Genomic DNA, 26,695 nt, shown 5'->3' on the forward strand with positions numbered 1-26,695 from the left:
GAAAACCCTTTCATTTTAGCCAAACTTTCTGAAAAAGAAAGGTCTTCTGAAGAGAATTCTGAAGCAACACTTTCCTCAAAATCAGAATCTTCAGGGTTGAGAAAAAAAATCCTGAAGCACAACATTCACCCTTCCATTCCTGCTCTTCTGGCTGACTATCAAAATGAGGAAAAGTACAGCTGTGTACACTTACCATAAATGTAGATGTTCGAGTGTATTCACTGTTTCAGTCATTACATCTGGGTTATCTGCTTGCAGGTAGCCCTCAGCCGGCTTGATTATCAAAGTCTTGGGTCCTGCGTCGGTTGCTGTCTCTTCCATGACGTCAGGCAGTCAGGGGTATAAAGCATGCAGCCGATGCCATTACATCAGTTTTTCTTGCCCCAGATGTCAGGTGCCCCCATAATGGGAAGCAATTATATACAAGGTTATACCTCCAACAAAAGGCAAACACACCAGAAAGCTTAAATACAGTAAAGAAGAGGAGAGGTACAGCCAATAGAAGTCAGGGGACTGGTAGGAGGGTAACCAGGACTGCAACAGTAAATACACTCAAACATCTACATTTATGGTAAGTGTACACAACTGTACTATGTTCTTCGTGTTTCACTGTTGCAGTCATTACATCTGGGGAGGAGGCAGTTAAAGAGCATTAGGACCAGCTATAAGGCCCTTGCAAGACTGCAGTGGCCAAACCAGCTCTAGATTTAGAAAAAATAGGCAAGTGGTAATGCTTGGTGAAGGTATGAACAGAACTCCAGGTAGCAGCTTCTAGGATGTCCCTGGTAGGAACACCTCTGAGAAAGGCTGTTGAAGTAGATGCAGCCCTGGTGGAATTTGATCTTATCCCCTGTGTGGTAGGTTTTCCATGGTGCTTATAGCAGAAATGAACGCAATAGCCTATCCACTTAGAACTGGTTTGCTTTGAAATGGCCTTCCCCTCTGCCCCTGTAGCAAAGGCAACTAGCAGCTGTTCAGTTTTCCTGAGAAGCTTAGTCCTGTCTAAATAAAATCTAAGTTGTCTATGCACATCTAAAGAGTGCAGTATTCATTCTCCTTTATTTTATGGATTAGAAAAGAAGGTTGGCAAATGAATGGACTGATTAAGGGCCACACTGGATACCAACTTGGGCATAAAGGAAGGGGTGGTCCTGAGGGACACCCTGTTTGCATGGAAGATGATGAAAAGCTCCACTGCCATGACGGCCTGTAATTCAGACACTCTTCTTGCTGAAGTGATGGTTAAAAGGAAGGCTGTTTTCCAATACAGGAATTTCAACTCTGCAGTTGCAGCTGGTTCAAAAGGAGGTAGAGTGAGCTTTTCCAATACAAAGTTTAAGGTCCCAGGCTAGGGTAGGGGCTCTCCTGGGGGGTCTTAAATTTTTGGCCTCTCTGAGGAATTGCTTCAGCAGGGGGTGGGAGAAGAGGGGTGGCTCTATTATAATGTGCTGAAATGGCTGAGGCATGAATTTTAATAGAAGAGAAGGAAAGGCCCTTGTGAAGCATCTCTGTTAAGTATTGAAGAATATGCAGTAAGCTGGGCACTGTTGTGCCAATCCCCTGAGTTTGGCTCCAGGAACAGTATCTTTTCCATTTTTCAGCATAGGATTTTCTAGTATTAAGATTCCTTGCCTCCAGAATGACATCCAGCACTTGCTTACTGAGAGATGGTATTGGAGGACTCAGGTAATTAGTCAGGCTGCAAGGTTCAGGGTTTGAAGCTGGGGGTGCAGAATCTGGCCCTCCTGCTGGGACAGCAGGGAAGGCGTCTGAGGCAGGTGCCATGGTTCCAGCAGTGACATACTGCACAAGAGGGGGTACCAGTGTTGGCGTGGCCAGTCTGGTGCAATGAGTATTGTCCTAAGTTTGTCCTGTTTGATCTTTAGTAGAACCTTCGAGAGGCGAGACAGAGGGGGAAAGGCATAAACTGACAGGCTTTCCCAGGTGAAGGACAGGGCATCCACTTTCCAAGCTTGTCTGTGGGGAGTCCTTGTGCAGAATTTGCCCAATTGGTAGTTCTGAGGGGAGGCAAACAGGTCTATCTCTGGGCTCCCTCATTTGTTTCTCAAAATGTTGAATATCTTTGGTTCCAGTTTCCACTCATGTGGGTCCATGACATTTCTGCTTAGGTCGTCTGCCAGTGAATTTAGTTTGCCTGGCAGGAATTGAACTTGTAGGTGCACTTGGTAGCTCAAGGCTGTGTTCCACAGAGCCATGGCTAGTCTGCAGAGAGGGTATGAGTGGGTTTCCCCCCTGCTTGTTTATTTACCACATAACAGTGGTGTTGTCCGTCTTTACCAATAATTGTCCTGGAAGAATGTGGTCCTTGAAGGCTGTCAGAGAATTCTGTACACCTAACATTTCTTTTTGATTGATATGCAGGTGTATTTGACTCGGATTCCATTTGCCCTGAATGCTCTGCCCTGCCAAGTGAGCCCCCATGCATATCCTGATGCATCTGTTATTAGGGTTTGGGCGGCAGGGGGTAGAGTGAATGGCAGTTCCTTGTTGTGGTAGCAGGCCTCTGCCCACCAAAAGAACTTTGTCTTTATACAAGGAATGATAGGAATCATTGATTCCAGGTCCTGAGAATGTTGACACCATAGGTTTTTTGATACCATTGTAGTTTCCTCATATGCAGTCTTGCATATGGAATTAGTAGGATGCAAGAGGCCATGAACCCCAGGGCTTGCAGTATTTCCCTTGCAGATAGCTGGGTTTTCTTGGCCAGTAGTTTGAAGTAGGCTGTCAAATAAACTTGTTTCTCTGGCATGAGGTAGGCCATCTGGGAAGTTGTGTTCAAGCTTGCTCCCAGGAATACAATTTGTTGGCAGGGTACTAGGTGAGATTTCTTTTCGTTTATGGTGTACCCCAGTGAAGTTAGCAGTTTCTTTACAAATGCCAGATGATTCAAAAGTGTGTCCTGGCTTTCTGCCTGAATTAGACAATCGTCCAGGTATAGGAATATTTGAATATTTCTTTGCCTGCAGAATGCAATGGCTGGAGGCTAGGCACTTTGTGAATACCCTGGGCTCAGTAGATAAACCAAAGGGCAGTGCAGAGAACTGACAGTGCATGTAGCCTGCTCTGAAGCATAGGTATTTTCTGCAAGATTCCCTTATTGGGATGTGCAGGTAAGCTTCCTTTAAGTTCAATATTGCCAACCAGGCATTTATGCCTAGCATGGGAAGCAGCTGATGAAGAGTTAGCATTTTGAATTTTGAGATTACCAAAATGGTGTTTAGGATAGACAGGTCCAGGATAGGACACCAGGAGTTGTCTTTTCTGGGTACCAGGAAAAGTCTGGAGTAAAAACCTTGTCCCCATTCCTCTGCTGGAACAGGTTGAATAGCCCTGATACCTAGAAGAGAGAGAATGGGAAATGGGAAATTCACCCCGGGGATCACTTCTGTGGCTCTGCTCGACAGGGGCACAGGAAAATAATTGTCTTGGGTGGCGAAAGCCAGGGTACATTTTTTGGCTAGGCTTGTATGGGCCCTATGGCCGATAGCCTAGTACCTGCCTATGAACCTGCTGTTGAGCCTCTGCCCACTGATCTTGGGGTAGGTCTGGCCAACCGTTTGGGGTTGGGTAAGGTGTGGAAGCCTTGGGAACCTATATTTAAAACCCATTTGTCTTGGGTAATGGGTTCCCAGTTTTTTTGCATGCAGGGCAATCTTTCCCCATAAAGGAGTAGTTAGTTGAGCAGGGCTTGGAAGGTTTAAGGTTAAGTCATTGTGACAGTTTACCACAGGGGGGTGTCTTACTACTTCCAGCTTTGGAAGTGGGAGCCCCCCACTGCTTAGGCCTGTGAGTACCTTGACACTGTAGCCTAGGTGGTCTGCTGATCCTGGGTTTGGACTGAGAAGGCCTGGAAGAGACAGAAAAGGACCAATTTTTAGAAGGCCAATCCCTACTAAATCTGGGAGGCTGTACTTGCAGGAAATCTTCAACAGTTTGCATAGATTTAGCTTTTTCCTCCATCTTTTTAAGTACTACTTCTGCTTTGTTACCAAACAGGTGGTCTTTGTTTAAGGGAACATACAGTAATTTAGCTTTAACATGATCTGGCAAAGTTTGCTCCTTAAGCCAAGCATGCCTTCTAAGAACAGACCCAGTGTCAGCAGCCCTACAAGATGCCTCTAAGGAGTCAAAACTACAGTGCAAAGTATGTTTACCAACTTGTTGAGCAGAATGCATTAAATCCTGTAATTCTTTATTTTCAGCACAATCAGGAATCAACATTTTCTGTTTAAGTAATCCTATAATATGCTGCTGACACTTTAACATATGAAACTGGCAGTTTAAGGCCCTGATGGCCAAAGTAGCAGAAGTGTATACCTTCTTACCCCATCTGTCTAGGGCCCTGGAATCTTTATCAGAGGGAGTAGGGTTTTTGGCAGTAATAGCCTTAATGCCTTTGAGTCCCTGTGAAATGGTCTCTGGGTCCGCAGTAGGATTCTTAAAAAGGAACTTGTGAGAGTCAGGTACTCTGTAATACCGGTCAGGTTTCCTGGGAGCCGGAGGTAAAGTGTCTGGGGCCAGGCTAGATTCCAAGAAGGCATCATCTACAATATCCAGTACAGGAGGGATAGCTAAAGGCCTGTGTTGAGGTAGGAGTAAGAATTCCCTAAGCCTCTTTTTGGAGTCAGAGTAATCCTGGCTTTCCCAGTGGAAATGCTCCCTAAGAGTGTACAAAGTTTCACCAAAACAGAAATCTTCTAGAGGGGAAGCAGAGAGAATTAAGTCCTCTGCATCAGAATCCTCATAGGTAGATAAGGGCAAATCCTGGTCATCAGAAGAAACAGAAATTTCAGAATCCTGATCAGAAGAATCAGAAGGAAAATCAGTTCTAGGTCTCTTAGATGGAGAAGGCTGACTTCCCCTAATTAGAGTAATAAGGTCTTCAGCCATTCTTATAATTTGTTTTTTAGGCATATGGGGCCTGACCATGCGGTTTGGACGTCTGTTTTCTAGGTGTGGATTGAGTTTTAGGCCTTGAAGAAGATGGTGTCGGTTTGATATGCAAGTCAGTAGGCCTGAATACACCCTCAGAAGCACTGTGGTGCCTGCACAGTGGCTCCTGACCCATCCAAGGTAGAGACATCCGCAGGTTCCACAGTCGAAGAAGCATCTCGTGGCATACCGGACTCCGAATGGGTCTCAGTAGAGGCCTGCGAATCTGAAGTAGCGGGTATCAGGGGCTGTGAAAGCGCCTCACTGAGTACCGGCGAACTAGCTTAACGGAAGCATTGTCGGCAGCTTTGGACCTATGCGGTCTGTCTCTGTCTTTATCTTTACATTTTTTTGGAATGTTGGTAGTCAGATGGCTTACCAAAGCCATTTCTGGATAATTAAACAGAGTACCGAAATAGTTTGATGTGAAAATGAACAGACTAGGAATAGTTCGAGGATTGAATAAGGCACAAAACCGACAGCGAGGTACGTCGTGGTCTGGGCCTAAGCAAGGAATGCAGTACGAATGAAAATCTTTATGAGGTATTTGCTTTCCACAAGTAATACAATTGTTAACTTTTACTGACATCGGTTTAGAGCAAGAAAAAGGATCCCCAATGGGGTACTTAGCTTTTTTGAAGACTTTGGTTCTGAAACTCGAAAACGAAAATTTCAGGAGTCGGACGACCGGCACTTGCAAACTGCTTCTGCTTCGGGCACCGCACAGCAAGAAAGACTGATGTAATGGCGTCGGCTGCATGCTTTATACCCCTGACTACCTGACGTCATGAAAGAAGAGACAGCAACAGACGCAGGACCCAAGACTTTGATAATCAGGCCAGTTGAGGGCTACCTGCAAGCAGATAACCCAAATGTAATGACTGCAACAGTGAAACATGAAGAACATCCCATTTTCTTTTCTTCAGAGCAGAAGAAATGGGAGCAGAAATGGCAGAAATTAACTCCCTAGCAAATATTTCCTGTCCACAGAAATAGAACTATAAACAGGAGAAGCCACATTTTTATAAATTTTTTCTTTCCTCTTCCTGGGAAATTTGTTGCAATAGGACCAACCTAAAGCAGGCAAACTCCCCCAGTATCCAGTCTCCTTGTCTCAGCCATTAGTTAAGACACTAGCCCCTTTCCCTGAGATTGATGAGAGTGGTTCTCCCTTGCTCACAGAGGGGATCCATATAGTCGTAGAAGATGCGTCTATCCCCCTTGTGGCTGTAGGTGCTACACCAGAGGGACTGAAGGAAAAATATGAGTGGTCTGAGTAACCAAAACTGGACACAGCAGAGTCATTGATCAACATCTGAGGCATAGCTGGAGCAAGCCTGATACCCAAAGACTACTAGACTACTTTATTCTTCTTGCAGACAGGGAAAGGAAAAACCATGGAGATCAGCAGAGGAAGATTCTGATTTTGAGGTAAGTGTTGTTTCAGAATTCTCTCCAGAAGATTTCTCCAAAAGTTTGGCTAAAATGAAAAGGTTTTCAGCGAGATTAGAATTTCCTGTTGCACAGCAAATATAGTATTTGTTACAGTTAGTTATTCCTCAGCCTTCAACTTTCTCCTGTTTTTTTTTTCTGCTTTAGGGAATGTTTTTTTTTATAGTAGCCAATCTTTTGGTGCTCAGTCTTGGGACTTCTGCCAAGCTACTTACTGAAATGTCAGTACTTGAAATGGGAAGTGTCAAAAAGCCGAAAAATAAGAATAACAGGAAAAGTGAACTTTGAAAATTGCTTTTCTACTTAAAACTTGGGTGCTAGAGCCTAACTGAGTTGGTAAAGTCTTAACACAGTCAAAAGCAGGTTCAGACAAGAAAAAGAGATGACAGTCTGCACAAGCATAAGGTCTTGCACCTAACACATAATACCTATACAACCTTTAAGGGGAAAAAAGGTTAAAAACAACTTTTTACGCATTTCTTTACGTAAACCTTTACACAGGATGTTCCCATGGCAGAAAGTGGCAGTCTGAAATTAAAATGTTTCCAATCAAAACATTAGACATTTTATAGAAACAAAAACACATTTTCCTTAGAAAAATAATTTTAGTGGGAGATTTTCCACAATGGGGGACATATCTGTCCAGACCTGAAAATCAATAGCCAAAGGAACACTCCAGAAGTAAAAAAACTGTGAGCTTTCCCAACTCTATCCTTTTATATGGATCTCCTCTTCAGCTTCAGACAGACAGCACATGGAGGGCACCCTTTTAAGTTTTGAAAATCTGGCTAGTAGGAGTGGTGTAGGACCCACACAATGTATGCTGCTATACCGGTGATCTAATGCTGAACACATTTTTAAAATATTGTTTGCCAGTCCCAAAAGAAATGCACCAAGAACACAGTGCTCAGTTTGAAGGTGTTCTACGGAGGTTAACACTAGAGATGATATCAGGGTCTGAGAGGTCTGTGCCATGCCTAGTGACAGCATCAACCAGCAGACCAGCATTTAACTTGAAGCAGCCAATAGCATGAAAACAGAAGGACTGCAGAATTAGCAGAGACTACAACCAGGGTTCTTGGGCATATCTAACATTGTCTACAAAAGACATACAGCTATCCCTGTACGTGCGGTACATGTGTGTACACACCTGTCTATCTACCATACATATGCACCTATCAGCTAAGTGACTCTGTAGGAAGTCCCCTCATAGGAACCACTGGTATAGGCTGGACATGTGCCAAATGAGAGAATCATATGAACTGCCCAGGTAATGCATAAACCCACAGTAAATAATGCTATTGGCATTACAGACCACCTTACGGTTGAAGGATTGGAAGCCCTTTCTATAAACAAACTTTAGGACCTCTGAACCAGTTGGGTGCTTGACAGAAACATATGTACAATCTATTTGCTGCTCACAGGACCTCAAGGAAGCAGGTGATATCATAAAAGGCCCACATACTGTTGGTTCTCTCCTTCAATGTCCTAGGGAACAAAATATGCTCCCTCAGCTGTTGTAGCTTATAGCAAGGAACTAGTTTAGTACTCACAAAAGTGATGCTTGTGATATCCCTAATGTGCCCCCTGTAATCACTGGAAGGTCCCTGTAGCTATAACACTTAAGGCTACACATACCTTTGTATGTAAAGTAAGAGGCACACTATGTATTCCCCCCTCAGTTCTGCTTGTGGGTAACACAGTTCAACTAGGTCCCTTACAATATCCCTGATGACTCAGAAAGAGCCCAAAATTGGTTGGTTTATGCGCAGCAAGATGTCAAGTACTGCCTGTGCCTCCTATGGTGGCATGGCGGGCCACGTTTCATAGCACTGTGGGCACCGGATCCAACAGCAGGTTCAGAGATCTGCTACAGCAAGCCACTCCAAATATAGTCCAGTCAGTCTGGGTGTGACTAGATGCTCAAGCAACTGACAGAGAGGCAGGGAAGGATAGACATGCCTGTCCTGGGGGAGAGGGTGTTTGCTGGTGACGTTCCATAATGGGAAGCTTAGTACAAAAGGGGAGCTGCCCTTGGACTCTACCAGTGGACATGGGGAAAGGCAAAAGCAGGTAGTAGGGCATATAAAAAAAATGATCCACAACCAGTCCCAGCAACACCAGACCAAGTCTGTGTGTGTGTGTGTGTGTGTGTGTGTGGGGGGGGGGCAGAAGGATGCTGGTAGACCAGTAGTGGACGCAGGTCACTGTTGGCTAGGCTAGTTTTAAAGAGGTCTGACGGGACCAAAAACATACTACTGCATACAGCATTGCTTCCGTTGTATATCACAAATCACAGCTTCAAAATAAGTATGCATCACCACAGTTTTATATATCCTTGAATGTTTCTGCCATTTTGGGTTCCTTCACTGGCATTATTTTCCACATCATTAAGCAATCATTAGCATGTGCTGTACACTGTGCTGTTCTGACTTAAGTAGCCATAGTATCTGTGCTACTGAACCAACCACACCTGCACTAATCTGCTCAGCACAATGCAATAGTCTAAGAACCCTATATTTAATCAGTTGCTGATTTTGCCTACTAAAAGACACATCACTAAAGTGAAGAATTCTTGCACTACAGATTTGAAAATTTGTCATTTTATTCTAACAAAGATTTGAAGCTTTAAGCAAGCAAATTTAAAACCAACATCATTTTTAGATCCATCCATCGACAATCCCTTTTCCCATTTTTGCACAAGGGGTCAAGTTGTCACTTCAACAGTGACAATTATCTAGAACCAAGGTTCACACCACAGGATGGCTAGCCCTATCACAGTTGTCTTCAAAAGTGGAAGGAAACCCACAAAACTATAGGGAATATATGCAGACTCTGCACAGAAGACATCCCAGCTGAGATCTGAACTGGAGAACCTCTTGATGTGAGGTGACAATACTATCCTCTGTGCCATTGTGCCGTCATCAACCTGTATTATAACAGAATATTTGTTACTTCACTGTACATAAATTGAAATGCAGATGTATAAGCTACTGTTACTAGTTTAGGACATCTGGTGCATTTGCAGATTTCCATCATTTTAACAGCAGGATCTTCCTAATGACTGCAGTCTTACTTAACACCAACAATCTTGGGCAGTACTATACAATGCTTCACAATCTAACCAGTGCAACAGAAAAATGGTAACGATAACTACACTCCAAATGTATCTCCTGCAACCATAAATTACAGACACAACTTATTTCAAATGCCAGTTATCCCACATAGTGATATACAAACATTTGTAAAACGCACACGGAGGATTTGCATTATGTACAAAGATCCTAAAATACATTTACAGAACGAGCACATGCCATACGTCCATTTTACACATTGTCAAGCTTCACTATGACAAAAATATAAGAGCTAATTTAGTCAAAAGAATTAATAAGCCCACAAACTTTTGTCTATTCAGTTTTATGATCATCAGGACATACATTCTCAAAACAATGGGTATTCAAACATGTTCTTTTTATAGACTACACTGGAAGTCAATTTTCTAACCTCTACTAACTGGTGAAAACTACAACTTGATTGATAAATTACAAACTCATCTTCATAAGTGATCATTAAGGTCAAATTATTGAAATGCAGATGAAAATACACAGTAAACAGTCCTCTGGGCTGTCAGAAACAACCCTAGTTAATAAGTTACAGGCCAGCTACAGAAATACCTGTGAGCTCACAAAAGCATCTGGTCACTTATATACAAAGGAAAATGGTGGTGTCTCTTACCAATCAATCCTCCATGTCCAACTCCTTCACTCTCCTCTGCTATCTGACTCAAGCCAACCCTCTCAATCACAGGGCCATCAACAGGCAAGGGTGACATACAAGGAGTCATATCTATAGAGCCAATACAAAAGACATATGAATAACTACTACAGCAGGGCACAGACAATGCCATGTTTGATTTTCTTTTCTGATTCTAAGTGTTATATAAGGATGTTATAGTTCAGCAAGCAAAAAAGTACAGTTGCATAACATATAACCTTGACAACAGATGTCCTTTTCACTGGTTGCAGCATGCATAACCTAACAAAAGCCCAACCTCCAGTCAGTATATCAAAACCTTTAGTACATACAGGCATCATACATCACATTTACGCTTCCCACACTAGGAGCAGGGTATAAAGGTAATGTACAAATTCAGAACTAGAAAAGCCCCAGGAGGAACAGAACGTCCCTAGGGACAAGTAAAAGCACGTGCATCTAGAAGGAGAAAAAGGAGGAGGACAGCCCTCATGTACATCGACAACCTTCTCCTCTTACCTCCCAACACTCAGACTTGTGAGAGATGCACTGACATAACCAAATTGGAAGCTTCGCACTCTCCAACCAAGACCAGAATAGCTGGTCAAGAGGAGAAGGTCAACATTTGCACCACACCACATGGAACACATAAGCCCTTGAACACATAGCCCTCCAGAACACACACCCACCTACACGTAGGCTCTCAATAAAAATCTACCCAAACAGCAGAGACCACCAAGGTAGAAACGCACTCGACCACCACAACACTAATCACGAGACACTCTCCTAAACAGTATGCCACTCAACCAAAGCACCTAAGGCAAAACAGCATGCCCAGCACACTAGTCATAGGTGACTCGATAGGGAGGCACACCGATGTCCCACTCACTAGGCTGAATAAGGAGAAAGTAACAGTCAGCTGCCTATCAGGTGCCAGGATCCGCCATATAACGCACACACTCAGGTTGCTCAGTAACAGGTAAAAACATGACTCTGTCATTGTATATGTGGGTGTGAATGACCTGAGATGTACCTCCCTGGACTACATGAACAGAGATATGGAGGAGCTTTCGGATTATGTAGACCAGGCAGTTACGACCCTAGCCATGAGCAGCATCCTACCATCACCCAGAATTATACCACAGTACAAGCAGAAAATGATTGATTTCAACAATTGGCTAAGTTTCCAGTGTCATTCTAAGGGGATCCAGTATCTGTCTGCCTGGGATAACATGACTGACAGACCTCGATGCTTTGCCAGAGATGGCCTGCATCTGTCATCCCTGGGCTTGCGGATACTGGACAAAGCTCTTGCCACCCCTATAGTGCCTTTTTAGGCAGTGTTCCAAAGACCAAATTACCACCGTAACAGCTACAAACAAATGCAGTCTGAAGGTCATGCTGCTCAATGCTAGAAGTCTAAATCTCAAAATGCACTCACTTGAAGCACTCCTTAAAATGGAGAACATCGACATCTGTGCTGTAACAGAGACCTGGCTCAAGGCAGCAGAAAGCACCCCTGCACTACCAGGCTATAACTCATTCCACACCTTTTGGCCCCAGAACTTGGACCGAAGCTCCAAAGGTGGTGGTGTTTCCATATTCATACAGGATGCGCACACCTCCAGACTGGTAGCCCAACATAACGCATCAGAGATTCTTCAAAGTGCAGCTAACACTGGGCATGACAGCAATTCAGGTCGTACCTGTTGTAGGTCCCCATCCATGTCCCAAGACACTCACTCCACGTTCCTAAGCACCCTGGAGAATATTAGGGTCCAACCTAACACTCTCATACTGGGTGACTTCAACTACCCCTCCATTAACTGGGAAAACTACACATGTACCAATACACTTGCCCAATGTTTCCCGGAATTCATTAATTCCATTGCCTTGGACCAGCTTGCTCTTACCCCTACTAGATGTAGCAACATCCTTGACCTGGTCATTGCTAACATGGGCGAACGTTGTTCTACACCAACAGTCAACTTCTACCTAGTTAGATCTGACCACAAACTAATCACCTTGGAAATCCACATCACTCCCACCCCCACCCCCCACAAGGGTAACCACCATGAAAAATGTCTCCAAAGCTAAATCTGGGCTCCTAAGAACAGAAGTGGCTAACTTCACAGCACCCATGCAAATGGAGAACAATTGCATGATTGCCAAATCATACACCAATGCACTGTAAGAACACGTGCACAAATGCATGGATCTCGCCACTCCCAACAGAACCAAGATGCTCTCCTCCAAAAAAAGGAAGCCAATCTAGTGGCCCCATGCCATAAACAAACTCTACAACAGAAGGAGAAAACTGATGAGGAATAAGGTGAAGTCCCAAGACTGGAAAAACTCCCTTATCAGCCTCAACAAAAAGTTGAGATCCCTCATCAAATCCTCTAAAACTAGCTATGAAAACAGAATTGCAGCAGATAGTAAAGACAACCGCAAGGCCTTCTATAGTTATGTAAAGAACCTCCATGGCAACACCCAGATTTGCTCTGAGTTACTGCACAATGGTACCTCCTATACAGAGCCAACAGATATTGCCAATATACTGGTGGACAGATTCAGTGCCAACTTTACCCCCCCCCCCAAAGGACAATCACAATACCAGTAGACTGCCAGGTACCCAGTATTACTGCTGCACAGGTTAAAACAGCACTGTCCAAGGCCAAGAATACAGCTTCTATGGGATCTGACAATATTCCTGGCTGTGTTCTACATGAACTACAGAGTGAACTGGCACCTCAACTGTGTGCTCTGTTCAATCACAGCCTCACCTCAGGCTTTGTCCCTCCCGAATGGCGCACTGCTTTAAGTCAACCCTCTCCACAAAGGAGGAGCAACTACAGACCCTGGGAACTATTGCCCCATTAGCCTGACAAGTCTGATATGCAAAGCTATGGAATGCATCATCATGGACCTAATAAACATGGATATAAGGACTCTCCAAACTCTGGATCCCACACAGTTTGGTTTTGTGAAGGGTAGATCATGCCTGCTCAACTTGGTCGACTTCTTTGAGTCAGTCACCAGAGCTGTGGATGGAGGCAAGGTGATTCATACAGCCTACCTTGATCTGGCCAAGGCCTTTGATACCATTCCCCACCAAGTAATCATAGAAACACTCTCTAAGCTAGGCATCAACCCCTATATCACTAAGTGGGTTGCAAACTGGCTCACAGGTAGAACCCAGTGTGAAAGTAGCTGACTCCAAGTCAGACTGCCGACCAGTCACGAGTGGAGTCCCACAGGGATCGGTCCTGGGTCCTTTCCTGTTTGGTATGCACTTTGCAGAAGTCCAGGCCAACATGAAGGGACTCTGGCTCACAAAGTTTGCAGACGACTGCAAGTTGGGAGCCATTATTAACTCCCCAAGTGATGTTGACATCCTACAGAAAGGCCTCACTGAGACCAACGACTGGTGTCAGAACCATGGCCTTAAGCTCAATGCAAAAAAAATGTGTCGTCATTCTCTTTGAGAAAAACCCAGTTCCCATGAACTACCACATTGATGGTAGTCCACTGAACACAGAAGGCATTACAAGAGATCTGGGAACACAGGTTGACAGCAACCTCTCTTTTGACCACCAGACTGCCACTGCGGTCAGAAAGTCCTTCTGTGTGGCACATCTCATTACTAAGGGTTTTGCATCCAGGAAGAAAGAGGTCATTGTCTCCCTCTACTCTTCCCTCATTAGGCCAATCATAGAGTATAATGCCCCATTTGGCATGTTCCTCACTAGACACCTGCAACAACTGGAGAGGCCACAAAAGTACCTCACAAGGATCATCCTAGGCCTTAAACACTTGTCCCATACAGACAGACTCAAAAAATTCCAACTATTCTGTCTCTCATATCGCCATGTCTGACCCAGCTCTGTTAGAAATGCTACATCTAAAGAAATCCCTCCACACCGCACACTCCAGAGACCTCAACCTCGTTACCACAATCAACAGATCGTGCTGGAGGGACAGGTTCATAACCCAGAGACTGCCACACTATGGAATAGACTTCCCATACATGTCAAACAGAGCACCTCACTGGCCCTTTTCAAGAGAAATCTTGATGAGTGGATGGGAAATAGAAAATTCACCCTGGGGATCACTCCAGTGGCTCTACTCGACAGAGGCACTGGAAATTAAGGTTGGGTGGCAAAATGCCAGGGTAATCTTATGGGCTAGGCTTGTAAAGGCTCCAGGGCCATTAGCCTAGTATACACCTATGAACCTATAAAAGTCCCTTAGCCAGTAGAGCAAGAATGACAGGTTACAGCAGAGGGGGCAGGAGGGAGAGAGAGTATACTGCAACAACGAAGAGAAGGACATCTACTGTTATGGTAAGATCTTACACAACAGTACTCTGTCCTTCCTTATCACTGCTGCACTATTCATAACCCAAGGGAGACTACAAAAGCTCAACAGGAAGCCTGGAAGAAGGACAGCATGGAAGAGCCCTCCAGAAACCCATGCAGAATAGCCCTGACAAAGCCAGCTCTGGCCCTGCAAATAACATCTAACTTGTAATGTTTAATGAAAGTACGAACCAAGTAGTAGCCTCAAAGATAGAATTAGTTTCCAGCCCCTTGAAAAAAGAGGCCAGAGGAGGAAACAGCCCTAGTATAATGAGGTTTTACTGATGAGAAAATAATTTACCACAAAGAATAACAAAATGAAATGGTCTTAGAAATCCAGGAAGAGATGATTTGCTTACAAAACAGCCAAACACAAAGAGCTGGGATGAAAGGAAATAAAAGGCTGTTCAGATTTGCAAATAACTTTAGTTTTATCCGAATATCTGAACTGTCTATGCAAACCCAAGGTGAAGAACCTTCTCATTGGCAGACTGCATAGAAGGAAAAAAGGAAGGAAGATGAATAAACTGATTAAAGGGCAGCTCATTGACCACCTTGGGCATAAAGAAAGGTAAATGTCCTGTGGAAAACTAATAAAGGAGGAACAGCATGAGAGACTGAAGGTCAGACACCCTCTTGGCCAAAATAAGAGCGAAAAGAAGAACAGTCTTCAAAGTATAAGCAGGCTCAAAAGGAGCCTGAGTCAATTTTTCAAGTACAAATTTGAGGTCCCTAGAAGGCAGAAAAGACTTTCTGTGAGGAAGGATGCCTTTAAGGAATTGCTTTGACCTCAAAATCTAGAGGCTAGAGGAGTATTCAACGGCAGATAAGCAGAAACTGCTGACAGGTGAGCTTTAACTGAAGAAAATGCTAACCAAGCATGAAGCAGATTGCACAAATAAGACGGAAGCGGAGGAACCTTCCCAGATATGGGACTCTGAAGGTAAAAGAAGCACGAGACAGAAAATCTTTTCCATCCGGACACACACAGCTTCCTGGTAGTACGTTTCCAGGCCTCCTGAAGAACCCAAAGCATGTCCTCAGAAATGACATGCCTGAAACGGATCAAAACCCTATCGACCCTATCACCTACAGCATCATTTGAAGAATAGACAAGTGAGGATGGATCACACATCCCTTTGTCTTGTGCAAGAAGATCCACCCGGTTGAGCTAACCTGTAGTGACTGCCCCTGGCTATGCAAGAAAGGGGGAACCACTGCTATCTGGATCAAAAGGGAGTCACTACTAAGATTTGGGGAGAGTTCTGCCTGATCTTGTGCAAGACTCGTGGTAACAAAGGAAGGAGAGGGAAGGCATACAGAAACATCCCCTTTCAGGAAAAGACATGATGTCCACTTTCCAAGTCAGAGGACTTGGGATTCTGGAACAGAATAGAGGAAGTTGTCTGTTCAGACTGGAAGTAAAAAGATCTACCTGAGAAATACCACAAAGATGGACAATGTCCAGGAACACATCTCAGTGAAGTATCCATTTGTGAACTTTTATGCTGGACCTATTCGAACAGTCTGCCACTAGACTGTGCTCTGAGGGAATGTAAACTGCCTGAGGAGTCACTTGACACTGGACAGCTAGATCCCACACTGGAAGAACTAGTCTGCAAAAAAGATAGGACCTTGTACCCCCTTGCTCATTTACATACCACATCACTGTGGTATTGTCTGTGAAAATTTTGAGGAGCCCAGGATGAAAGAGAATGAAAAGTCTGCAGACCTAGAAGCAGAGCCCACATCTCCTTTATACTGATGTGGTCCAAACTCTGACGAACAGGCCAGAGACCCTGAACCTTGAGAGAGCTGAAGGTGGCCCCCATCCCCTGTCTGAGGTGTCTGTAAAGATCTGAGTTGGGACAGGAGCTTGGAAAGGAAGTCGGAGGTTGAGAAAAAGTTGACAAATCCACCACTGAAACTCGAGCCTGAGACTGGGAAGGAAGGGTACCAGGAAGTTCAGGGGTGGCAATGTTGGAACCACACTGACGAAGTACCACGGAAGCTTTTTCATGTGGAGCTTGGCCAGAGGGAGTATGGGCATGGTGGAATCCATGAATCTGATGGCCATGAGAAATTCCCTGTCTGTGACTGAAGTCAGAGGAAGAAAAGACTGGAAAAAGCCAGTGAGAGACAGGGAGTTGGAGCAGGCAAAGACGCCAACATGGGGATGGTCTGACGCCAGCAACAGAAGAAAATGTGATCCCGAGAAGGTGCCATAATTGATTTTTGGATGTTTGTGGTAAACACCAGACTCTAATGGGAAACAGTAAACTTGAGATCCTGAAGAAGAGCATCAGAGGAGAGACTTGAATGAGCAAGTAATCCAGGTTGGGAAAGATCTGAAGACATCTCATCCTGCAAAAGGCAATGACAGGAGTGAGGCATATGGTGAATACCCTTGGGGCAGTAGAGAGGCCAAAGGGCAAGGCAGTGAACTGAAAATGCAAGGAAGAAACAGAGAAACAAACATTTACCGAAAAGGAGATGGATGGTGATATGAAGGTAGGCTTCTGAGATCCACAGACATCAAAAAGGCCTGGGGAAGAAGAAGGGGAAATAAAAGTATGAAGAAGGAATTCTGAGAAAGGTGTTGAGCTGGAAAAGATCCAGAATTGGTCTCCAAATGCCCTCCTTTCTGGGAACCAAAAACATTCTGGAATAAAAAACCCTCACAACCTGGGCAGGAGGTGCAGCTTGAGTGGTACCCTGGACCAAAACAGAATGTAGCACCACTGGGAAAAGAGGAAGTTGTTCCCAAGGAGGATGAGGGATGCGCAAAAAGGGAGGAAGGGATTTCCAAACCATAAAATATCCCTGGTGGAAAATGGACAGAACCCAAGAGTCTGTTCTGATCACTAACCAATTTGGAAGAGAAAAGGAAAATTCGGAGGGATAAAGGAACCTGACCAAGGGAAAGAAGAAACAAATTGTGAAATGGAACCCGGCTTATCCTGAAAAGCAGGTTTCTGGGAGGTAGGGGTTTAAACAGACTTAGCAGGAGGCACATATCTAGAACCCTTTTTTCCCCCTCAGGTAGCAGGCAAGACTGCCTATGAACAAAAGTAGATTTGGAGGGATAATTCCTCTGAAACCTAGGAATAGGAGAAACAAAAACATGTTTAAACTCCCACAAGGCTTTACTCTTATCCTGCAGAGACTTGAAAAGTTCAGCAGCAACAGCACCAAAAAGATTTTTTTTTATCCAAAGGTGCATCCAATGGTTTAGCCTTAATGTCAGACAAAGCCAAGTGTAACACCTCACAACTGAACCAAAGGTAGCAGCCCCGGATGAGGCATCAGCTGCATCATAGCTGCATTTGACAGACTGGCTAGCAACTTGAGAAGTGCAGCCAAAAGGGAAAGGGCAGAGGTCTTTCCCTCAGAAACAGGAAGGTCAGAAACCATTTTGGAAACCTGAGAAAGGATGGCCAAAACATCCCTGATTATAAGAATCTGGTAGTTGACGGCTCAAAAAGATATAGTGGTAGCATTGTAAACCTTTTTGCCTAGCCTCTCCATAGCCCTACTATTCTTATCTGACAGGAGTGATTTGGTAGAGGGCAACATCTTGGAGGGTTTTTTGTCTGAAGAGGCAGACACTACAGAAGGGTCAGCAGAAGGGCATTTATAAAGCTAGTCAGGCACTTTATAAAATATATCAGGTTTCTTGGGTGCAGAGGTATGAGAATCAGGGGCCATAGATGCTGCTGTAAAGGTAACCAGGAGGGCAGCCAGAACAAGGGAAGAGCCAGTGGCTTAGAATACTCCATCTGAAGGAGTCCATAATACCTTTTCTGAATGTCAGAGACTTGACAACAATCCCACTTAAACTTCATCATGCAGGCAACAATATCCCTAAAGGAAAGATTCTACAAAGGGGAATCTGGACTAATAGAATTCTCTTCTTCTGAACTGTAGTCCAAGGAAGAAGGAATTTGAGAAAAGTAAGCCAGGGCTCTTCCCCAGAATACAGATCCTCATCTGAAGAATCTAGTTCCCTGAGTCTTTTAAGAGGAGTGGAAGACCAGGGGGAGCAGGCACAGACATCCCTTGAGGAGGCTTTAAAGCCATTAAAGCATTAAATAACTCCTGTGTAAAATCCTGCCATTCACATTGAGGATATTTAACTACAGGGGAAATGTGCTTGATTTTCAGTTTCTTTTTCTGAAAGATGTTCACATGTAACAGCTTTGGAGGGTCAGACCACTGGCAACACTCAATAAGCAAAGCAGGAATCTCCTCCCCGACTAAGATCTGTAGAATCTCCCTTGGTCTCTTGGATATAATCAGCCAAGGTTCCCCCTCACTGTCAGGAGCAGTTGTTTGTAAAGCTTCTGAGGTAATGTGAAAAGTCGGACCCATACTGGCCTCTGACAGGCTCACGGCACAGGAATCCAAGGCAACCATTGGACAATCCTCTGGGCTTTCACTAGCCTCAAAAGAGACATCTAGGAGAGACTGAACAACAGTTGTATAAGACAAAAGTTTTCTGGCCTTTTTCTTGGCAGACAGGTGACCCTCAGGATGGGAAGATTCTGCCATAGCACCTTGAGCCAACAGCTTACAGCTTTAGACATTGGTTTTCAAGGTGAATAGATAAGGAACAGAGATGACTACATAGGGTCTTGGGGACAAAAGCCTGGCAGTTAGAACACAGTGTATGGTCATGGGAATCACCCAGTCAGAAAGGACGCTGGTTATGATGGTATTTATGGGGAATCTAACTCCCACACTGAATTTTCCTTTCAGGATGACATAAACCATACAGCACTAAATAAAAAGAAAAGATAAGAACCCCCAATGGGGCACTTACCTGAAAGGTGGCTTGGTAACCAGCATAGCAGATGGGCATTCAGACTGACATTCAATGACGGCATTTGGACTGGTGGCAAAGAAGCTCTGAGTGTGCTCATCCATATGTCACCTTTATGCCCCATATCTTGCACGGGGAGCGTACATGTGACGCCCGATGCCTATAAGTACTAAACGCTTTTGTATACTGGCTGGACATTGGGCTATCCTTGGCAGGAGCTCCCTTTGGTTATGAATACTGCAACAGTAATATGGAAGGACATCAATGGATACAATCGGAACTCTAAAGTAAAGTACGCCTGTATAAGACATTTAGCCATAACAGACACTTAACCATAACAGTAGATCTTCAAGGAGAGGTCACAGTAGAAGTCATACCATTTGTGTACACCCACCTTTCACATCCATGACTCTGAGCAGATTTTCCATACCATATCTAATGTGGGGTTTGTGCCTGCAATAATACATAAACAGGTTATGTGGCACTCAAGATAGACCCACCACTGGCAACCCCTGAAAGTAGTGGTTCAAGTCTGAAAGCCATGAAAGCAAAGTGCTTCTAGATGACAAATACCCAGTGCAGAGTCAAACATTATAGTACATGAACAATTATTTCAAACACTAAAAAACTTATTTACACTGTTAACATGATAAACTAAATGTACATTAACTATAACAAGACTTCCCATGTAGGAGGAGAAGGGAGGAAAGCTTTACTGTCATTGGGACCTGTCCTTATAATTCTACTGATATGGTGAGTACCCACGTAAAGTTTTCCATTCAGGGAAAGTTACTGTACCAGTGAATCATACCATTTGGGTAGAATCCCAAGCAGTTTAACTTCTGAGCGATGCACTGTTGCATGATCCCTATAATACAACCAAGTCACAACCAGTCTTGCCTCAACTTACTCTGTTTGGCAAGTTGTGGAAAGTAGCCAAAGTGACAACTTATAAGCTGCCTTTGAAGATACATTGCTAAATATGTTGTTCAACTAGTTGGTGCTCTAGTAGAATGTGCCTGAAAAGTGTTTTGCAGGGATTTATTGTATTTATCACAGCAAAAGGAGAAACAGCATGCCAGCCACTTGGGCAACCTATGGTTACAGGCAGACTCCTCCCTTTCTTTACAGAAGGGAGCAAAATAATTAGTTTTTGTGAAAGAACGTGTTTTTCTGGTGAAAGTATATTGGTTGTTTATGGACATCTGGTACAGTTACAAGATGCTCTTCATTTCTTAATCATAAATCATTTTCTAATCAGAATTTATCTTTCCACATAATGGTGGTGAATCTTGAATAACTATACAGATGTTAATAATATTGGGAAAGCAGATACATTCTTTGTATCTTTATCCTAAAACCAATCTTCATGTAAAACAATCATACAAGCACTGTGGTGCTTCTCTTACTCTAACCATATCAATTACATAGCCTTTTCACTTTATATGTTATTCTTAACTCAGAACATTTTCTTGTGTTTTTACATCTAATTCACACACTTTCACATAAATGAGCTGGATGCACTCCACTATTTTTCAATACCACCACCTTACATGTTACACATAACTCTCATTAATACCACATTATCTTCTTCCTCTCTTTCGGCTGTTCCCGTTAGGGGTTGCCACAGTGGATCATCTGTTTCCATTTCTTCCTGTCCTCTGCATACTGCTCTGTCACACCAACCACCTGCATGTCCTCTCTCACCACAGCCATAAACCTTATCTAAGGCCTTCCTCTTTTCCTCTTACCTGGTAGCTCCATCCTTAGCATCCTTTTCCCAATATACCCAGCATCCCTCCTCAACACATATCCAAACCAACACAATCTCGCCTCTCTGACTTTGTTTCCAAACTGTCCAACCTGAGCTGACCCTCTAATATACTGATTCCTAATCCTGTCCATCCTTGTCACACCCAGTGCAAATCTTAACATCTTTAACTCTGCCACTTCCAGCTCTGACTCCTGCCTTTTTGTCAATGCCACCGTCTCCAACCCATATAACATAGCTGGTCTCACTACCCTCTTGTAGACCTTCCCTTTCACTCTTACTGGTACCAGTCTGTCATAAATCACTCCTGACACTCTTCTCCACCCATTCCACCCTACCTGTACTTTCTTCTTAACCTCTCTTCCACACTCACTGTTACTCTGAACTGTTGATCCCAAGGACTTAAACTCATCCACCTTCGCCAACTCTACTCCCTGCATCCTCACCATTCCTCTATCCTCCCTCTCATTCACACATGCATATTCTGTCTTATTCCTGCTGACCTTCATTCCTCTCCTCCCTAGAGCACATCTCCACCTCTCCAGGGTCTCCTGAACCTGGTCTTTACTCTCACTACAGATCACAATGTCATCTACAAACATCATAGTTCATGAAGCCTCCTGTCTGATCTCGTTGGTCAACCTGTCCATCATTATTGCAAATAAGAAAGGGCTCAGAGCTGATCCTTGATGTAATCCCACCTCCACCTTAAAAGCAACCGTCACTCCCACTTCAGACTTGACCACTGTCACACTACCCTCGTACATATCATGTACCACTCTTACATACTTCTCTGCTACTCCTGACATCCTCATACAATACCACAACTCCTCTCTAAGCACCCTATCATATGCTTTCTCCAAGTCCACAAAGACACAATGCAACTCCTTCTGACCTTCTCTATATTTCTCCATCAACACTCTCAGAGCAAACATTGCATCTGTAGTGCTCTTTCCCGGCATGAACCATACTGCTGATCACTAATCATCACCTCCCTTCTTAACCTAGCTTCCACTACTCTTTCCCATAACTTCAAGCTGTGACTGATCAGCTTCATTCCTCTGTAGTTACTACAGCTCTGCACATCACCCTTATTCTTAAAAATATGTACCAAAACAGTTTTTCTCCACTCCTCAGGCATCCTCTGACTTTCCAAGATTTCATTAAACAATCTGGTTAAAAACTCCACTGCCACTTCTCCTAAGCACCTCCATGCTTCCACTGGTATGTCATCTGGGCCAACAGCCTTTCCATTCTTCATCCTCTTCATAGCTGTCCGCACTTCCTCCTTGCTAATCTGCTTAACTTTCTGATTCACTATCCCCACATCATCCAACCTTCTCTCTCGCTCATTCGCTTTATTCATCAGCCCCTCAAAGTACTCTTTCCATCTGCTCAACACACTCTCCTCGCTTGTGAGTACGTTTCCCTCACTATCCTTTATCACCCTTACCTGCTGCACATTTCCCAGCTCGGTCCCTCTGTCAACCCAATCGGTACAGGTCCTTTTCTCACTCTTTAGTGTCCATCCTTTCATACAACTCTCCATATGCCTTATCCTTAGCCTTTGCCACCTCTCTCTCTTTGCCATGCTCATCATCTCCTTAATACCCCATTATATCACCAAGAAACCTCTCTCCCCACGTCTTCTCTCTTTTTCTTAACTCAGTGCGAAAGAGGAATAACTGCTTCTAAGGAATTTAAGACTGGTTCCAGACACTGCTGACATCACGTAGAGGTTTAATCATTACAGGTCTAGAATAAAGAACTAAGAGATTAAAAGAAAAAGGTACACCCCAGAGTTAGGTCCTGTCTTTCTGTGACAGTTTGTTGTAGACAGAAATTTACCATCAAAATTTAAATCTCCGTTTGCCCTCAGACAGAAAGAATAATTTGATAAAAGTGTGTGACAGCTATTGGGATGCTTACTGTATGATGGCTATATGGCAAGTTACTGAAACTGTTAGAGTTAACTGTGAAATGTATGCTTTATGGTGAATCCACAGGAGTGACTGCAAAAAAAGTGTGTTGGTGTGGTGCAACAAATGCATTTCTTCCGGGGCTATTAATAGGCAACCTTCCAAGTAAGAGAAGATGCCAATTATGTTAGCACCTCACTGAGATGTTCAGTAAGCATCCTCCAAGTACACTGATGTCATGTAAGGTCACTTTTCTATGAATGAAGTGCCCCCCCCCCCAATAAGAATACAATTTTCAACTTTTTGGTAAGGACAAATAAGTTTTAAATCTGACAGATCCAGAATTGGTCTAACACAGCTGTCTTTCTTTTGGTACAACAAAGAGACTGGAGTAGAAACCTTGTCCTTTCTGAGTGAGATGAACCCACTCTATTGCCTTTCTACCTGGAAGTTAATTCCATAGCAACGGTGACGATGTGACCTGATGAGGACTGGTGGTGGTAAGAACAGAATGTGACTAAGGTTTCTGTAAAAATTATATTGGGTAAAGGCTATGCTAATATCGCCAACCCCCATTTGTCCAAAATGATTGCCTACCATGCACATAGGTGAGATTGGAAATTGCCTCCTACTACAGAGATATGGAACTGGACAAAGGGGGAGAATGCAAGGAGTTGTCATTTGGAGGATTTCTGCTGATACTTTCCTTTCTTCCTAAACCTGTGTGGAAGACCTCTTCTCCTCACATTTTAGCCCTAAGGTTGCTGAAAAGGCACATGCTTACAGTAAATGTGTGTGATGTTCATCGTGTTACACTGCTGCAGTCATTCCACTTGGGTTATCCTGCCGTCAGGCGGTTCCCCAATTGGCCTGAATTCCAAAGTCTTGGTCTGCTGTCTCCTCCTCCCTGACGTCAGTGCGGCAGGGGTATATAAGATGCAGCCGACACCATTTTCTTCAGTCTTTCTTGCCACGCGGTGCCCGAAGCAAAAGCAGTTCGCAAGTGCCGGTCGGTAGTCTCCTGAGATTTTCATTCCGAATCCAGAACCAAAGTCTTCTACAAAGCTAAGTACCCCAATTGGGGAAACTTTTTCTTGCCTCAGACCGATGTCAGTAAAAGTTAATAACTATTTCTTGTGGGAAGCAAATACCTCATAAGGATTTCCATTCTTATTGTATCCCATGCCTAGGCCCAGACCACGACATCACTGGTTTTCGGTTTTGTGCTAGGTTTAACAAGCGCACTATTAAACATCGGTTTGATTTTGTCCAACATTATTTTGGTAGAAAATTCAATTATGCCATGTCGTCGGAACTTCCGACGACCGGAATACATAAAAAGCATAAAGACAAGGATAGGCATCCAAGGCCCAAAACTGACGACGAAGCCTCTTCTAGGCCAGTCGCCGGTTCTCTGGTTTTCAGCGAGGCACCTTCGCAGCCCCTGACGACCGCTTCTGTAAAACCACAGGCTGCCTCTGACTCCCACGTGGAGATGGCTGGGCCTTCGGATGCACAAGTTGTTCAGCCTACCGAAACTAACCCTTCAGAGGGATCTGGAGTAGCTGAGCTGCCCGCAGTTTCAGAGAGTGTTTTCAGACCTACTCAGTTAAGCATTAAACCCTCTGCTAAGTCTAAACCAGCTTTAAAATCAAAGAAACAAATACAGCATTCTCCAGCACAGGCCTCCATGCCCAAGAAACAAATGTTCAAAATGTCCGAAGACCTAATCACTCTGATCAGGGGGTCCCATCCCCCTCCTGATAAAAGGCCTAGACAGGATGCAGACTGACTCATCCGACCAGGTGTCCATCTCTTCAGATTCATCCTCAGACCTAGGATATTCTTTACCCCCTTATGAGGATTCTGATGCTGAGGAGTCAATTCCATCAGCCTCTCCACCTGAGGACTACTCCTTTGGGGAAACCTTGCATACCATGAGGAAGCATTTCCATTGGGAAGGCCAGGATTACTCAGAATCCAAGAAAAGGCTCAGAGACTTACTTTTATTACCTCAACACAGACCCCTTGCTATTCTGCCCATGTTAGATATTGTGGATGATGTGTATACTGAATCCAGCTTGAATCCTGATTCCTTATCTCCAGCCCCAGTTAAACCTGAGAGATACTACAGAGTCCCTGACTCACGCAAATTTCTGTACAAAAACCCTGTTGCTGACCCTGAAACTATTTCTCAGGGACCCAAAGGGGTTAAGGCCTCATCAGCCAAGAATCCAGTTCCCTCTGACAGAGATTCCAGAGCATTAGACAGATGGTGAAAGAAAGTATATACGTCTGCAACTTTAGCAATGAGAGCCTTAAATTGCCAGTTTCACATGCTAAAATATCAGCAATTTTTACTGTCTCAGTTGAAACAAAAAATGCTTCCAGATTCAGATCCTCCTACTTTTAAAGAAATGCAGGATTTATTGCATGCACCTGAACAGGTGGGAAAACATACTTTGCAATGTGGTTTTGATTCTTTAGAGGCCTCCTGTAGAGCAGCAGTTACAGGCTCTGTCATTAGAAGACATGCTTGGTTAAAAGAACATACATTACCAGATCATGTTAAAGCAAAATTATTGGATGCACCTCTGCAGCAGGATGTGTTATTTGGAGTTAAGGCCAAACAGGTATTAAAGAAAATGGAGGATAAGGCAAAATCTATGCAAACGGTGAAGGATTTCTTACAGGTTCAGCCTCCTAGATTTAGCAGAAATTGGCCAACTAAGAATTGGTCCTTTCCAGTTACAGACAGACCTCAAAGGGGCAGATACAGACATCCAAGAGGTAGAGGTCAACCACAAGGTCCTTACAGGCCTCGACAATGGGTTGCATCAGGCCAGAAAGAAAGGGAAGACAGGCCCCAACCATATAGAATGCAGCCCCAATGACTTCCCACTCCAGCTGCCAAGCAACTCTCTCTTGGCAGCCCCCTTGGGAGGAAAACTGGCACTTTTCTATCACAATTGGCATATGATCACCAAAGACAAATGGGTTCTCAACATTGTATCTCAAGGTTACAGGTTCCACTTTCACACTCTGCCAAGGTTAAAAGGAATGCCAAATCTGCCACCAAATCTATGGGCAGAGGCTCAAAAACAAATTACAGCACTCATGGATATGAGAGCTATTCAAAAGGTACCACCACAAGAGCAAGGACAAGGATTTTACTCAAGACTCTTTCTGGTTCCCAGAAAGGACAAAGCCTGGAGGCCCATTCTGGATCTTTCTTCTCTAAACACTTACCTGGAAGTTCCGAAATTCAAAATGTTGACACTACAGCAGCTTCTTCCCATGCTGGGCAGGAAAGCTTGGCTCGTGACATTGGACCTCAAGGAGGCATACCTGCATGTCCCTATCAGACAAAATTGCAGAAGATACCTCAGATTCACAGCTGGTTCAATGCACTATCAATTCTCTGCACTGCCCTTTGGCTTATCTACTGCACCCAGGGTCTTCACAAAGTGCCTGGCACCAGTAATTGCATTTTACAGACAGAAAGGAATTCAAATTTATCTGTACCTGGACGACTGCCTGATTCAAGCAGAGAGCAAGGACATTCTTCTAAAGCATCTGGCGTTTGTAAAAAAGTTATCAAGTTGCCTGGGGTACACAGTAAATTAAAATAAATCAAAACTAGTGCCCTCACAAGAGATAA

The 26,695-nt window shown here is 44.0% G+C and overlaps 1 protein-coding gene across 3 annotated transcripts in view; it reads right to left on the minus strand.

Moving 5' to 3' along the window:
* NBR1 (NBR1 autophagy cargo receptor) overlaps positions 1–26,695 on the minus strand; it is a 1,427,595-nt gene that overhangs the window by 717,852 nt on the left and 683,048 nt on the right. For all 3 annotated transcript variants that reach the window (XM_044054653.1, XM_044054654.1, XM_044054652.1), the window contains one exon: positions 10,144–10,254. In XM_044054653.1, coding sequence (XP_043910588.1) covers positions 10,144–10,254 — 111 coding nt within the window. The remainder of the gene's footprint in view (positions 1–10,143; positions 10,255–26,695) is intronic.

This window comes from Protopterus annectens, chromosome 13.part0 (assembly GCF_019279795.1).
Source record: "Protopterus annectens isolate FY-2018-M chromosome 13.part0, PAN1.0, whole genome shotgun sequence".
Lineage (NCBI taxonomy): Eukaryota > Metazoa > Chordata > Ceratodontiformes > Protopteridae > Protopterus > Protopterus annectens.